The following is a 17,060-nucleotide window of genomic DNA, read 5'->3' as shown; positions in this document are numbered from 1 at the left end:
AACAAATTGTCAGAGGATATCTTATCTGCAGTTTCTTGATTTGCAGCCTGCCATTAATCATGAGTGAATCATGTGTCTGGAAAATGCATATGCACTTTTATTTAATACTTTGAGGCAATCAGGAACATGCATACCACAGATGAAAAAAATCTGTAGGTTATGCACACCTACCTATTAATAGGTAGCATAACATAATATAACGTAACATGGTATACTGTGACTAATATAATATAACATAACATCCTATGGAAAGATAGAAAGGCATGACTCTTCATTCAGAGTCCTGGACAGGAGTATGTAGGATTGTATCAACCCTTAAGCTAGAATAGAATAATAAGCATTTCAAAGGGTTGCTATAGTTATTTTGTTACTAAGATATTTCCTCGTCTTCTAAATGTATTTCAGAATAGATCAATTGTCATATGCAGAAAATACTCTACTTGCTGACTGCAACAGAGATTGTGATTGCACACTTAAAGTGTGGGACCCAGTTTGTGCAAACAATGGAATCACTTATGTGTCGTCTTGTCTGGCTGGGTGTAAGGCCTCAACAGGAACTGGAAAAAGTGTGGTAAAACATCAATTCTGTTGTGCTGTAGCTATGAAACACAGTAGGTGATAAATTGCCATACCAGTATAGGGGGATGTACATTTACTTCAATTTGTAAGGTAATAAGTAGAGTTGGACAAATTCATTGGATAGAATCAGAAATTCCAAATAGAATATGAAAATTATATTAAATGTAAATTAAGGAATATAGTGTAGAACGCTCCTTTTCTTACAATTGAAGGGATCTTAAAATAGAGTGAGAAATTATTTTCAAAGTATGGCAAATTGGAATCCTGAGTGCACAAGAACATTTCATTCAAAATGAAGGTCTATTGCATGGATTTAATCCTCTCTTTCTCCTATAAATTAGAAAAAAAAAAAAAGCCAAGTATTGGTTATGAAAAAGAGGATCAGATCTAATGGCAGTGGAAGAGCCATGTAAGCAGGCAGTACTGGAAATACAACAGCTCATTTGATCATGGCCTTCTTGAGGAAGTGTAGTGCCAGCTATGTAAAAGCAATGTAGCTCCCTCCCTGCCTCTAACCCCACACACCACAGATTGGACCTCTGCCTGGCAGACTGATTGAGAGGCCACAGCACAGCGCTGCATGTGTGCAATATACTCAGGAGCAGGAAGAGTGAGCGAGGTGCCAAATGTGTGAATGTCATTCTCAATGTGTGAGTTTTGACAAGTCTGTGTGATTAAAACACTCTTTTGGCAGGTATTTGAGAATTGCACCTGTGTTGCAACCTCAGCATTTTCATTTCAAAATGCCTCTGCAATTCTGGGCCAATGTGACAGAGGAGAAAACTGTGACAAGATGCTTCATTATTTTTTAATACTGCAATTAGTCGGCAGCTTCATTTTTTCCTTAGCAGCAATGCCTGGGTACATGGTCTTAATAAGGTACAGTACAATGTCTTTATCTTAGAAAACCTACAGGACTTTTTACTCTTCGTCAGATAGCTCCAGGAATTAAAAGTTTTTGATTTGTGTACGGACGGAGGAAGAAAAAAAAGCTATTATGTCCTTTCTGTGCTTTATTAAGGTTTAGTGTTGTGCTAAATTTGCTCAGTTTTAAACTGATGTTACTTCTGGGTATCAGCTGTACCCTCAGTGAATGTAGGGGTGTGTAATACCCATTTCTTTACTGGTGATGTCAACATGATGTTGATTAAGCCACTTTACCTTCTTGGACTTCATGCTGGCCTCCGTCCAAGTGGATGATACAGGAAAAATAGCTTTTCCTTTTGTGATTTGGCAGTCATAGTTAAGGAATGTCATCTAATGAGGATAACAAACTCTTTCAAACTGTTCTCTAATAAGAATGGTTTGGATCTAATGTGATGAAAGACTTGATCAAAGAGAAAAGAAAAAATGAAAGTATTTATATTTTTAAGGTCACCTCTGTTGATCTGTTTACAATATAATTACAATACAGGTCTCTAAAGCCTGAAGAAAAGTCCCTTGGAGTGGGTATCCATGAACTAGCTGCAAGAGTACTTGGTAAGAAAAGCTAACACACTTCAGAAAGCATAATTAGGTCTGCTGCAGTTAGATATGGATCACACCAGAACCCATAAGGCCATGACACAGGAGTATACTTCTGTATAGTGCCTTTGAACAGGAAACATTTTTACTTTTTAACCCTAACCTTCTTCTAGCAACACTGGAAATGAGAACAGTCATTTATTTGCATAGATAGTTCCAAAAGTAATGCCTCCTATTTATTTCCATGGAAAGTACAACAGATCCAAAGAACACAATAACACTGTTTGATAGAGAAAATTCTCAAATACAAAACACTATTTTTCAACATAGCCCCTGCCATTAACCATGCATTTTCACCAGCAATGGACTAGAGCCTGCATGCCATGCTTGTAAACATCTGCATGGCTGTTTGGAACATGACTTGTCTTTCACATTGCTGTCACCATTGCTGAAACGCACCACCCACCACCTCACTGTGCTCACATCCACTGTTTGCTCCCTATAAACGTTCAGCAGGAGTTAATGAATGTCAGTGGGTGTCATTTTTTCCTTATGAAAGAATTCAGTGCCACACCTTTGCTTCATGCACTTCCATGTCAGATGCCATTTTGTCAGACTGCCCCTCTGCTGCCATTTGTCACACAGAAATAAAATGTAAGGGAATATTGGTGGGAGGGTTCAGCCTCTACTGCCATACCACCAGCATCCACCTCTAGCATCACGGACTAACAGAATAAAACAGGAGGAATTATTTTCAGAGCAGCCCTCATATATTGGGGAATAGACTGACTAGGTCTGGTGCACATCTGAAAGCCATCTATATTCTTTTGCTCTTGCCAACACTGAACACAACATTTATGGTCACTGATGAGAGAAAATGTTGAGTTTTGTTGTTAGTGACAGACCATATTTTAATGAATATATTGCTGAACATGCAACAGGAAATAAAATCTTTTGTTCAAGGTAGGTGAATAAGGAAGAAGAGGGAACATAAGGAATATAGAAAACATAGTTCATGCTGAAAGAGGACAGAACAGGCGGAGTAGATGAGAAACCGTATAGGTTCTTTGGTGTATTTGCTAATCAGAAAAAAAAAATGTGATTCACTAAAACATTGCTAATATCCTTTTTAGCTGGAATTCCATCTCCCATTTTTTTTGGAGCTTTGATAGATACCACATGCATGAAATGGGGTACTAAGTCTTGTGGTGGAGAAGGAGCATGTCGGATGTACGACATTGTCAAATATAGGTATATTTTCTAATTTATACTCATTTTTCCTCCTTGCTGTATTATTAAATGCACATAGGTGCAATTGTGTGCTCTCTTTCTTTTTGTAGTAGACGCACTGATCCTGTGTTAGAAATTTGACAAAATAAATTTCTTTGGGTTGGCTTCGTTTGCTGAGTGCAACCTTTGTCACAGACACTGGAACACCCTTTGACCAGGAATGTTCTGTTACCATAATTCCATTCACTCACAGTCTTTCAGGAGAACAGACCTAAAACTCTAAATTCTGATAAAAAGACCTAAAGGCATTAAGCTCTTGGGAGAAAAATGTCAGATATATATTGGCTTTTCATACACTATATTTGAAAAGAAAATGATTGAAATAGTACTTGAATTTGCTTCTAGGGGAAATTTAGATGTTATATAGTTGCACAAGTTGGAATTTGATCCAAACTACTAAGTTTCATACCTTTTCTAGTCCTTCAGGAAGCACTGCAGGAATTGTTGAACTAATGGCCTCAGACTAATTCCATATAATACTGTGTAGAGGTTGGTTTTGAAAGAAGAAGGCTAATACATGAGTACCCAGAAGTTTTACTCCAGTGGTCTAAGGTGTCCTTTTCAGGGCTCTTTCTCTTTTCCCCTACAGCGAAATCTATAGGGAGACAAAGTGGCTGACTTATCTGGTTAAATTAGTTGCCTGGAATTGGGTGATGTAAATAGCCACTTCACTGCCACTGATAAATTCTTTTTTCTAGTATTGCTTCATCTTCCTTGAGATTCAGGATAGGGGCACCAGCTTTAAAGCAATTATCACAATAGGATGTATGCTGACCAATTTAGCTCTTTTTTCATGAATATTCATATTTCACAAAATGCGCCTTTTATTTCAGGTGGATCTACCTTGGCCTGCCAGCATTATTACGTGGAGTGTCTTTTATCCCAAGTGTAATAACTCTCTTTATTTTAAAGAAGAAACTTACGTCTGAACGCAACGTCTCATTAAATGCACCAGTAGAACTGCAGGATAAAGAACAATAAGCATTGAAATAGTATTTCAAAGCAGGATATATTGTGAAAAAACCTTGCAGTGTAAATTTTGGACAAATCCTTGTGAAAGATTTCTTATTTTAATTAGTGAACTTCTGGACAGAGATTAATAGATTTTCACAAAGTCACACCCTAATTATATTCTCATATTATTATCAGTTCATAAACAGGAGTTATAGGAAAGTTGTGTTTGGTTCAAAGTTACAAGGAGTAGAAATAAGAAAACTTACGAAATGCCAGGTTTGAGTCATATGAGCAAAGGAGTACAAAGCAGACGCATACAGTTTCAATCCTGGTTTCATTGAAGGTAGTGAGAGTTTTGCAACTGACTCCAGTGATGCTAGATTTTGTCCTGGAATTCTTCAATGGCTTCTGCCACAGCCTATCTCATTGACTGTAGACAAGACATGAAGCTTTTTGGGGGAGTTTTTCATGAACTTATAATGTTGTCAGTTTTTTCAAGCAAGGTCTGTATGGTATTCTGTGCAGTGTAGGTGGTCAATATACTGGGAACTTAGTTTATGACATGTGCTGCGGTAATAACAAATACAAATAAAAAACAATTTTAAAAAAAGTGCTGTACTATGGTGATATTTTAAGGTTTGCATAGAGCATGGACAAGGAAAAGTTATCAGGATTTGTCACTTCAGTTGCATTCACTCTAGAAGATAACTCATACACGGAGAATAATGAATGATACTTGCAAGTATTTTTCCCATCACATTGGTGTCTGCTAAATCCTATACCTTCTCATGTCTAGTCAAACTATTATTTGAATGATACAAAGCAGTAGTTACCCTTGTCTTTGTTCAACTTCTATTTCTGTCAGATGAGATGCTATACTGAATGTAGTACCCATTTGGTGTTCAGCATCAGCAAGCCACTGCCCTGATAGATCTTAAATATCTCAGGAGAAAACCCATACAGAACACTGTGCTGCAGGGCGTATGTCTCATTAGATGTCTATTTGGTTGAGTACAGTGTGTACATGTTTAGCTGAATGTTTGGTCCAGTGCAGAGGACCTTAGGTCTGTTTGCAAATGGCCACGGAAGAACTTCTTAAGCCACTTGATTACAGCTGTTGGAAGTCCAAAACCCAAACCAACCAAATAATCAAATAAAAACAACAACAAAAAAACCCCCCAGCCCTGATTATTATTCCCTACTGCATAGGGCATGAAGGGAGTTTCTTCATCTGAACTCTGTGCTATAGACCAATTGGTCTATTCCATGCACTAAAACTCTGGTAGCTGCAAGTGTTTCCTGCCTATTTAGTCTCCGTGACATGGATTCACTGCCATTTTATCCACCTGGGACATTTTGAAGCCACAGGATAGCAGGAAGTACATTTTCTCAATGTAGTTACCTTAGGTTATATTCTCTTTTGCCTTGGGGTATCTTATTAACACCATGTGTGTATGTGCTTGGAATTTCACCAGTCCCTCACCAAATCAAAGACAGAAGATCAATGTACTTCCATAAAGCACGCGTTTATCTCCAGAGTTTAAAGTTTCTTCAAATACGCTACTTTCTTTCAATCTGTTATTTTGGAAAGATAGGTCACAGCCCCTGTCTGCATCAACTAATGGAGCTGAAAAGGTAGGCAATGGAATGGAATGGAATGGAATGGAATGGAATGGAATGGAATGGAATGGAATGGAATGGAATGGAAGAGAAGAGAAGAGAAGAGAACAGAACAGAACAGAACAGAACAGAATAGTTCCGTTGGAAGGGACTTTCAAACATCATCAAGTCTGACTGCACTTCAGGGCTAGCCAAAAGCTAGCATTATCCAAATACCTCTTGAGCACTGACAGGCATGGGAAATCAACCATCTCTCTGGAGAGCGTGTTCCAGTGTTTGACTGCCCTAATAGTAAAGAACATTTTCCCCTGTGTGCAGTCTGACACTCTTGTGGAGCAGCTTTGTGTTGTTCCCCTCCTGTTGTCTGTACCAGGAGCAGAGTCCAGAACCTCCCTCTTCTTCCTCTCCTCAGGGAACTGCAGAGAGCAGTGAGGTTGCTCTCAGTCCTCTGGACTGGACAACCCCAACAGGGTAATCTGAGGAAGGGGAAGGGAATGGAAAAGAAAAATGTGATGCAGTTTGTGACAGAGCAGAGCATGCACTCCTCAGTTATGCCTAGGTCTTCCAGGGGCCTCATTAGTGTTTGAAGCACAGCTGATTTTAAGCATGGCTCTTGCTGCTCTGGGGAATTTACTGAAAACCATAATTCAACTCGTATTGGGTATTATATTCCCTCAAATCTGCAGCTAGAAGTATTTTGCAGGCATTGGCATAGTTTGGTGCCAGGGTAACATGGGAAACTGGAAAGATACAGTGCACTGAGGTTTCACAGCTGTAGCAAACAAAAGGGCCTTGTTAGGTAGACAAATCTGTGCCATTGAAATGGACTGCTGCCAAAGAGTCAGGCCTAGTTAACTCACTGTGCTTTGAAATGGAAGGAAGCGGATAAGAAAGTCTCCAATTTAGTCTTTTAGCACATGCATTTATTTTCCTTTCAGTTGTTCCAGTTCCTTTGCCTGAGAATGTGGCAGTGTTACAGGCCACCTTCCCCAGGTGCTTTGAAATCATTAGCCTGCTATTCGATCTGTTTATCTGCTCAGAAGGTGCTGGCTGAGTGATGGTATGGTAGAGAGGTTTCTTGGCATAAGTGAAAGGTGAGAGCATTACTTCTGCAGGGCAAAGCCAGGAAATGGAGAGTACAGATCATTCCAAAGTAATTGTCATAAAACCTTTACGATACGATGTGTTTGGTATAACAAGTGTTCTAGGATTAGATTGGGAGTTTAGAAAAATATTCCTCGAGCTATCCTTCAAATGTAAATCCAAACCTTAGGCTTAATCCTTCTAAGTTCTGAGAGTGCTGACCTCAGTTCAGGAAGCATATACCTTGTGTGCTTGGTATAAAAATGAACGGCCTCACTGATACTTACTGTTTAAGCAGATGACACTGGAGATTTAAAGACTGACACCCAATTGCCATTGTTGTGATGTTCCTTTGAACAGAAGCCACTTGCTCTGTGGGTTGCAGTAGGTACTCAGATGGTATACCCTGTGCTTGTAAGCTTGGGCTGATCCTGGTTTGGTGGTTCAAGCTCCACAACTTGTATCAGCACTGTGGATAACACAAGGCACAAATGACAACAATGCCAGTAAAAGAGGCTGTGTGAAGTTAGTTTTTTTGTTAGTTTGCTGTTTTGTTGTTGTTGTTGTTATTTATAAAATAGTAGCATATGAAAGTTTGAATTGATTAAGTCCCATATCAAATTAATGAAAATAGGCAGTATGTTTCTTTTTCAAGTGTCTGGGAACTGGGAAGGTGGATTTCACAGTATGATTTGCCAACAAAGTTTCAACTCAGTGAAGTGAGCCTATGAGGTGAATTTTGTTCTTAGGCCCATCAGGAGGAAGATGAGATGCTGGCTATAGATGCTACTGGACACTGAAAAACATACACTTGATGTTTTTCTGGCAGTATGACCAATGCAACCATCTGAGAGAGATTTTAAAGACAACAGCACAGAAACTGTATGCATATTGTAAATTTTTCTAGCATTTTGCACTCAATGAAACATGTATTACTTCTGAATATATGAACATTACAGTTTTGGATGAGTCTTGCTGGCTGTTCAAGTTCGCTTTCTTTTTTCTACAGCAAATGGTAGGTTGCTTCTTTATTCTTTCTATCTCAGGTTGAGTTTTAGCAGATACCTCCTCCCTGCAGGTTCTTTTAATCCAAGTAAACCTCTCAGAACTAACTCAGCCTGTGGGGGTGGAGGGAGGAACACTCTGATCGTACTTGAGGTATGATTTGGAACACAAAAACTCTTTTTATTTTATTTAAATTTGGTCACATGATAAAAACTGGATACACCCAGCAGCAGGTTCTTGGTTACTGTTGCTTTTTTATTTCTACAGACTTGTTGTTAGTTTCTTCCATTCTTAATTAGGCATACAGTGTTCCCTGTTATGCTGGTTAGGATTTTGAACCTCCATTGTGTTTAGGACTTTCTTTGAGAATGTGAAAGATTACTAGGTAATTGCCTCTCTCGTGCTTTGTTTAGGGAGGCAATACCATAGATTGCTTATAAGGGATTTAAATAACAGGTGAAAAAATCAGTAGATCCCACTCAAAGGCGAAATCTTAGGCACTGCAATATCTATTGTCTCCTGAGGATAAGCCCATGCTGGAAGTGTGATATATGACTGCTCATTTCCAAGAGAGGTGCTTATGGAGTGCAGACAGCAGATGCTCAGGGTAGACATGTCTACATGTGCTACAGGTGGCATCTTGCTGGATCCTTACAGCCTGGACAGTATGAGGGGAAGGCCCTTACCTTGTGGGCAGAAAGTCCAGTACGATGGTGCAAAAGTTGATTACAAAGGCTTGTTATTGTGAAAGCTATTTCACAAAGGCTGCCTACCTTTGTAATGTTATCATTTAAACAGCTCCAAGATGGGTTTGAAAAAAACAATCTTATTTAAGATGAATGGAAAACAAAGTGGTCCAGTTCATTCCGTACCTTTGCTGTTACTATTGTTTCAAGGGAGCTCCCTGGAAGCCAGAGTGCAAGCAGCTGCATGCTGCCTGGCACAGAACTTTTATTTCTTCTGTGGGTGGTAAACTGATCTCAAGAAAACTTTCTGGAATGAAGACAGAAGCATATTTTAAAAAATCTTAAGTTTCAACAGAAATTTCTGGAATTTCAAAAAACTTTCTAAGCAGTCATGATCCCTGCTTTTGATTTATTTATGTATTTGCTTTAGTTTTCAACCAAGTACTGCACTGTACCTCTCAACATTCTTCCTGGTGGATCTGAATCATTGGATAACAGTATTTGCAACATTTCTGCTGCTACTTTGTGCTTTACTTCCATTTAGGACTGGAACAGAAATGTTCCTATCAAGGATGTACGCACACACATGCACACATATAAACAGATAACTTGTATTGTTTATACACTGATTTATTTTTCAGGCATTTCAATTTAGCAGACAGAGTCTACTAAGAGCTGGTACAATCAGGAACAAAACCCTTACAGTGAAGTCTGTGGAGCAACACTTCTGTCATTTTAATTTCTTTTTCTATGTAGAAGTCTGGACTCTGAAATCCTCTTCAGGGTGGCAGAGAAGTTATTTCTAAGTTCAAACACACTAAACGCAAATGTTTTCACTGTTTCCAGCTTTCTCTGTTAATTTGTCTGGTTGTGTCTTCAGGTTAGGCAAAGCCTGGTGGGATACGGTTAGGAGATTTCCTCACAGAGACCTTCTGGTCCAATTTAGGTTTTTCTCTATTAGTTAGCAAAGGTAGTGATATGTATAGACAATCTTAGGTTTCTCCAAATCCTTTATTTCATTTATTTCTGTATGAACATTGTAAACTTGATACTACACTCCTCCATAGCAGCAGACAGAGATATTGTTAAAGAAGAATTATTACTTCAGTAAATGTCTGGAGAAAGAATCTTAGAATCATTAAGGCTTGAAAAGTCCACTAAGATCAACTGGTCCAACCATCAACCCATTCCCATCCTGCGCACTAACCATGTCCCTCAGTGCCACATCCACATGTTTCTTGAACATCTCCGGGGCTTTTGAACCTACCACCTCCCTGAGCAGTCTGTTCCAATGCCTAACCAGTCCTTCTGACAAGAAATTTTTCCTAATATCCAACCTGATATGAGGAGTCTAGTATGTGTGGGAGAGTTGTTTTGCTTCTGCAGTACGGGCTGATAAATCCCAAAGAAATCCATGACACACAGAAAAACTTTCTGCCGTATATTTAAGTGATTTTAATACTGCGGCCAAACTGGAACCACAAAGGCACAGGTCCTATTGCAGGGGAATGGTGTAGATGACCTCAGTTAGATTCTTAAAACTCAGCCTGTGCCAGCCACTCAGGATGCTGGAAAAGAAAACATGGTGAGCGCCCAGCCTTGCCATATTTATTTGCACAAATAGTTGCATTAAAATAAATAAATAAATAAATAAAGGTGGCGAGGGAGAATAGGGGAGAAAGGAGTACTGTAGCACTGGATTTACAATGGAGGATCAGGCCCAGTGCTTTGGCTTCCTGTGGTACATTAGATTGTATATGGCTGTTAAGGAGAAAGGTTACTATTTAAGGTCCCAGATCCCCAGCTGGTGAACGCACCATATTTAATTTATGTCTTGTGCCTGCAGTATCAGATAGAGCACAGTGATCACAGGAAACTAGCTCTTTCTGAGTTGTTTCATCCAGAAAGCTGGATGGCTGGGGGAAGTGCTTGTGTGGAAGAGTTGATATTTCTGCATAGTGTGGTAAGCCAGTGGTCATCATAGCAGGCTGCACAGATACAGAGTTGCTGTTCTGACTCTGGCAGGGGATGCACAGAGCAGCAGAGTTGTTTCTTCGCTCTTCTTGCTTGTCTGAATTCTCAGTGCACTGAGCCCGCTCCATGCAGGATTCTCTAAGAATGCAATGAAAAAGCCTCTAGATAAATTAGGCAAAAGAAGGGTATAATCTCCAAAGGAGAAAAACACTCCAGGTAAAAGCTTGTTTCTGTGTTTGGAAATGTAAGTTGTGAATCAAGTTTACTTTTTCAGATTAGCCTGAAAAGAACAGGCTATCTATTCAAACTTCTGTATAAATATATATACCGTTTGGAAACAAAACCAAACAAATGCACAAATTTTTAGGTTTGACATGCAGTTTGCGTGGAGAAGCACGAAGAACTCTATTTCTTTCCATCCTCAGTCATGTCAGCACAGGATTCACACTGAATTAGGTTCATGGGTTGAAAGCTGTTTTCTTGACTTTCCTGCTCTTTTGTTATGTATTGCCTGATCCTGTGTCAGCTACTTATAGTAGGTTGCCAGCTCCTGTGCACAGGGAGAAGTCAATGGGAGAAGAGCATGCTCAGCATTTGTTGCAGTACGGCATCCTTACTGGCAATTCGAGTACCTTTCACGTAGCTGTTTTCCAGAACCAGTTTTGATATTCTCATGCTGAATAACATTCTGCAAGTACTGCTATTGAATCAAAACTTGCACAGAGAGAATAGTATTAAGTATGAGTAAACACATCAGAATCTGACCAGCAATCACTTATTTTTGTGGGTTTTTTTTCCATGTAAAGATTGAATGCTTCTTATTTGTCTACCATGTTCTCTTTCTTTCCTAGAAATTTCTGCAGACCAGAGTATGTCTGTTTAGCAGATGCAATTCCAGAACTGATGCCTATTTTGAGTGTTGTTCTATGTCTTAAATCTGCATGCTTCTTTATTTAACGATTTAAGGTTCACTGTTGTTGATTTACAGCTGTCACATTACATTTAAAAAGAGTTTCAGAATGAATGGGTACCCACATGTGTTTCAAGTATCTTTTGAATAACATCTTAAAACCCAGTGCCCAGTCCAAATATACCCATTCTAATGACATTGGTAATTAGAATGGATGCATTTGCAAGTGCTTCTAAAATCAGCTTCTTTTTCTACTTGACGAGGGTGTTAATCATTAATCTATTCAAAACAGCTCCTCAGCAAAACCAAATCATTTAGAGCTCTGTGATACCTAAAGACAAAATAATTTGCATAAACTATGGTTTCTTGGTGATGGACTGGCAAAGGGGGAGAAAGAAGTAATGTGCATGTGGCAGTCCCAGCTCTGTTTTGAGTAAATACAAGACACTGTGGAATAATCTTTTTAATTTTTTTTTAAAATAAAGAGACATCTTCCTGTGAAACCTACAGTAGGGAACCTGCTTTAGGAGGGGAGTGGGGTTTAACATGATGGTCTCTGTAGAGGTCCCTTCTAACCCATAAAACTCTGTGACTCTGTGTAACCTTTTTTTTTCCACTTTATTTTTTCAATTAAAGTGTAATCCCTGTTAGTGCTTCCGAGGGGGCGGCCTCTTGCAGGGCTGCTGTGGGTCCAGGTCACTGCCAGCCCTCCTCTTATGGAGCCGCCGGGCCCTCACAGGCGAGTGGCCAGGAGCGGAGGGGCTGCTGCCCTGGGCAGAGGGACCTGCTGCTGCCACCTGCTCCGTCTCCTCATGGGGCTCCTCGTGTTCCCTCGGGATGCGTGCAGCATGGGGGTGACTGGGATCCCCAGGAAGGACAGCCTCTGGTGTGCTGGGCTGCTCCTCCCTGTTGGGACTTCCAGTGCTGCCAATGGGTCCAGGCCTCGACACGAGGGTCCCTTGTGGGGAGGCTGTGGGGCCAGGGGCGGCCACAGAGCTGTCCTCCTGCCCCCTGGCTGCAGGGCCCTCCTCCTGCCCTCCAGACACGTGGATGCCCTGGAGGCCCAGCTGCCCGTGGGCCTCCTCACCCCACCGGCTCACGATGGTGTCCACAAGTCCTCGGATGAGCGTCTCCACTCTGTGTCCCAGGGCAGGCCGCAGCAGCTGGATCAGGGCCTCGCTGTCCAGCCCGATGTCACACAGGGCGTTCAGGATGAGGTTCTCGGCAGCCATTGCCTCCCACCACTGTGTCCCAAAGATGTCTTGCAGCTCCTGGCGCAGCCAGGGCAGCACGGGGTCGAGGATCTCCCGGTGCTGCCTGAACAGGGCTGCCCAGACCTCGAGCAGGAGACCGCCCACCGTACGCCCGTCCTCCGCCTCCACAGCCTCCTGCTCCTCTGTTAGCAGCAGAAAGGGTGGAGGGGATGGTGCATGGTGGTGGGGGCTGTGGATGGGAACGATGCCTGCCTGGAAGCAGGCAGGTACTGGTGGTGCTGGGGGACGGATGATGAAATCCAGGTCGTCGTCGTCGTCCCACGCAGCAACCTTAACGACAGCCACTGTCCTCCTGCAGAGCGGGCAGGTCTCTTTCTGCTTGGCCCACCGCAGGATGCAGCCGAGGCAGAATGCGTGACGGCACGGTACTGCGTAGGCAATGTCCTTTTGCACGTCACGGCAGATGGGACATGTCCACGCCTCTTCTGCTGCCATGGTCTTCACGCTGAGGCCTAATGGGGAGTGAAGATGAATCACTCTCCCTCACCAGCGCCTCAGTGGTGGAAGCTGTGCACTGCAAGAAGGAGAAAGGCCACCACAGTCATTCCCTGCCCCATGCCTCTGCTGCCCCATGCCCTCACACAGGGTCAGACTCCATCCCTGGCCCTGGCAGCTTCCCTCGTCCCAGCACTCACCCTACTGCCACCCTGGCGGATGTGTCCCCACCCGTCTCACCTGTGCTGCTGCACATGCACCGCATGGGGCCCTGGCTGCCTGACCCAAGCAGACCAGGGAATTACAGGTGATGGCTGTAGAGATGGGCACTGAGATTAGCTGCCCGCAGTCTCCAGGGCACAGCCCAACACACAAGTCAAATCCTCGTTGCACCTCCAGGCCTCACACAGCTGCTCGGCAGGAGTCCAGGCACGAGAGTGACTGGTCCAGGCTCTGCCAGCGCCCAAAGCTGGATGGCATCACAGCCTGTTGCTCAGTGATGTCACCGCAGTCCTTGTGCCCCCACAGCACTCTGCCCACAGCTTCCCCTTTAGTCTTCTGCCGTCAGTCACAGCGACTACTGTCTTTTTATAAGGTGCTCTCACTGCAGATTGCAAGCAGTGTTGATGGGAGTGACATAGTGTCTGGACCTCTATTTTCACTCCTAATTGTGTTGGTGTAGCTCTTCTTTTGTTTTTAAATTGAGCTCATAAGATCAATTTTATTCTCAATTGACAATAAAACAATATTTCTTGGCAAATACTTAGTAATGTTTGTCAAGTCCAATTCAATAACATTGGTGGCATGAGTTCCATTGCTCCTCTAGAGATCTGTTTATAGTCTGTTAATTTTATTTTCTTGGAACTTTTCCCAGTATTTCACAGCCATTCTGTTGTGTTCATTTTCTCTCTTAATATAGATTTTCTCATCCAATTTAATAATAGGGTTTTTTAAAATTTGATCTTTTTTACACACGTCAGGTATTTTTTTTTTTTTGCCTGGTAGAATGTTTATCTCCTGAGCTGTCTGGAAATGCTGGCCTTTTTTTTCACGAGGTCAGTACGGCACATGGAAGTCCTGCTCCTTTCTTAGAGAGGGCTCACACCTCCTCACCCACTGGCTCAGGCACATTTTGGTCTCCCACTGAGAGGGTGCATGCAGTAGGCAGATCCCACTCTGAGCTGAAGTTTATAGGGATCTCAGCTTGAGACATACACTGCTACTGATGGATTTTGTCATAATCTTCCACAGAGTTATTTTCTTTATAATATAGATCTCCTACAGAAAAGAAAAAAAAAGGGGGGGGGGTGATTTTCAGAAGCTAATTTCTCCCCTTGTTTTATTAAGCTTATTTTTAATATAGCAAAATACTTGTAAAAGGTGATTTCCAGTGGCATGCACTGAAGTTGTACATCCTTCTTCTGAAGGCTGTCACTGGTCATACTCTACTTCAGAAATTTCGAAAGCATCCCCAGTATGTTTGTCTGGGTTATCCAAAAGCCATGGTGTTTGTTTGTAAGTGTGGAATACAACAGATCAGTGATTCCCTCACTGACGTTAAAGCACTGATCCAGCATCTGCTAGAGATTTGGACTAGAAGTCATGCATTAACACTGACTAGTCTGACAAAAAACTGACAAATACCTGATTTTTTTGTGTCGCAGCACGCACGCCGGAGATCACAAGACAATACCAATATGGTTAGGCAAGTGATTCGTTTATTGATAGAACAATAAGACTTTTATGCATTTGTGAAAAGCGTGCTGCAACATGGCGTTATTTGATTGGTTGGCTTGAGCAAGTCTCTGTATGCTTTTGCTGTTTCAAAGTTTCTGCTTTTCCCAGCGCTTTGCTTCCTGCTGTTCTTGCAAGTTACTTGTTCCAAGGCATCAAGGACAACTCAAGAGTCCAGCACGTCCAAGTAAACGTGCCCGTTGTCATGTAGATAATTTCCCACATTTTTGAGATAACCTCTTGTTTTTCAGTAGACCAAATAATTCAAGCACAGCTAATAGCACAAGTTATATCTAAATTCAAAGGCACACACAGCACATATTACTAGAAATTATATGACTTGAAATGATTTTTTGTGTCTATTCCTCTAAGATTAATACCATCGTTTTCAGCATGATCATACACATACTATCAGTCTTACAATTTGAAGTGATCAATAACACACCCCTTCCGCTGCTGTTGTGAGGAATGCTCTGAAAGTAACATCTCGTATTTTATGATGTTGGCACACAACATCAGAGGAAGGTTTTATATGATGGCTAGGGAGAAAATTCTTGGACTGCATTATTAGATTGCACTAATTTTGCAGGAGGCCTGAGAACAGATGCCTAATAATGTTTTACAGGAGAATATTTTCATAAAAGAGCACTCTGAAATGATTTTACCACTTGCATCTTTGTCTGTTTATTCTCTCTGGACCTAAAGGAGCTAGAATTACTAAAATAAGATCACGCAGTAGCTTAGCATAGCAAGCCCAAATCCTCTGTGCACATTTCTGGAGAGGAAAAATTGGTGTCAAGAGGAAGACTGAACACCTTACACAAAATCACAGAATTGTAGGGGTTGGAGATCATCTAGTCCAACTCCGTGCTAAAGTAGATTCCCTACAGTAGGTTGCATAGCAAAGTTTTCAGGTATGTCTTGAATATCTCCAGAGAAGGAGACTCCACAACCTCTTGGGCAGCCTGTTCAGTGCTGTGTCACCTCCACAGCAAAAAAGTTCTTCCTTGTGTTCTGATGGGACTTCCTATGTTGCAGTTTGTGCCTGTGCAGGGGCTTCATTGTGGACCTAACCTTATCTCTGTGTCCTTTCCATTCAGCTTTTTTTTTTTCCTTCTCACGTGACTGGTCACATCAAGTCCTGCAGGTGTCATGTAGAGCAGTTGGTTCTGCACATGAAATGCATGGAGACCTGAAAAGACCAAAATGAACTGAAGAGCCAGGACAGTACAGTATGGTCCTTTAGGCCAGATCTGAACGTTTTCAAGGGCAAAGTGTTGGCAGACATCCTACCTGGTATATGAATGTTTGGCATGTTCTTCAAAGATTGTGAATGAAGTAACTTTTTAAACCTTTATGTGAATGCTTAAACCAGACCCTCTAGAATCACTACTATTAGCTGTAAAGTTTTACATTAGATGGATACTTAATTACTGTGTTTTTCTCCTGCTCTTTCCTCCATGCTGTGTGCTGCACTCATGTCATTTAATATCTTGATGATGGCTGGAAAGTATTGAGATTTTAAAATGAACTGCTTTCTAAATTGTAATTTTAGATCTCATTGGTTTAGGGTTTGTGAAATGAATCATGCTGCTTTAAAAAGCTGGTCAGAATTACTTCATTTTTGTTCTTTATTTTAATTATCTGGATATTCTGCTTTTAAGGACCTTTTTTTTTTTTTTTTTTTTTTCTTTTTCATGCTAAGTGTTTTTCATAGGGTCATGAAATAGATGTCTATGCTTAAACTGAACTTTTTCATTTCAACCTTGTATTATAGCCAGGAAGGCCAACTGTACCCCAGGATGCATCAGGCCCAGCACTGCCACCGGGTGAAGGATGGAGCTGTGTCAGAGAGGTTCAGGTGGGTGTTAGGAAAAGGTTCTTCAACAGAGAGTGGTGGGCATGGAACAGGCTCCTGAGGGCAGTGGTCATGTCCCCAGGCTGCCGGAGTTCAAGCAGCATTTGGACAATGCTCTCAGACATAAAGTCTGATTTTTGGGTGGTCTTGTGTGGAGCCAAGAGTTGGAGTAGATGATCCTTATGGATCTCTTC

General features: G+C 41.5%; 2 protein-coding genes across 9 annotated transcripts in view; one reads left to right on the top strand and one right to left on the bottom strand.

Annotated features, from left to right (window-relative positions):
* Nucleotides 1–4,891, top strand: part of LOC110396017 (solute carrier organic anion transporter family member 1A2-like) — a 50,738-nt gene extending 45,847 nt beyond the window's left edge. For all 8 annotated transcript variants that reach the window (XM_021391280.1, XM_021391310.1, XM_021391247.1 and 5 more), the window contains 5 exons: nt 406–571; nt 1,274–1,458; nt 1,994–2,058; nt 3,177–3,294; nt 4,167–4,891. In XM_021391280.1, coding sequence (XP_021246955.1) covers nt 406–571; nt 1,274–1,458; nt 1,994–2,058; nt 3,177–3,294; nt 4,167–4,314 — 682 coding nt within the window. In that variant the 3' untranslated portion in view covers nt 4,315–4,891. The remainder of the gene's footprint in view (nt 1–405; nt 572–1,273; nt 1,459–1,993; nt 2,059–3,176; nt 3,295–4,166) is intronic.
* Nucleotides 12,069–14,115, bottom strand: LOC110392422. Its single transcript, XM_021384666.1, has 2 exons — nt 13,515–14,115; nt 12,069–13,353 (listed from the first exon to the last, which is right to left on the bottom strand). The coding sequence occupies exon 2, from the start codon at nt 13,272–13,274 to the stop codon at nt 12,213–12,215; it is 1,062 nt and encodes a 353-aa protein (XP_021240341.1). The 5' UTR covers nt 13,275–13,353; nt 13,515–14,115; the 3' UTR covers nt 12,069–12,212.

The sequence above is a fragment of the Numida meleagris genome, chromosome 1, assembly GCF_002078875.1.
Source record: "Numida meleagris isolate 19003 breed g44 Domestic line chromosome 1, NumMel1.0, whole genome shotgun sequence".
NCBI classification, from domain to species: Eukaryota; Metazoa; Chordata; class Aves; order Galliformes; family Numididae; genus Numida; species Numida meleagris.
The sequence above is the reverse complement of the archived record's forward strand: the minus strand, read 5'-3'. Positions and strand labels throughout refer to the sequence as shown.

Bases quoted from the DNA above. Each gene is read 5' to 3' on its own strand.
- LOC110392422 (XM_021384666.1), bottom strand. From the start codon at position 13,274: ATGGCAGCAGAAGAGGCGTGGACATGTCCCATCTGCCGTGACGTGCAA.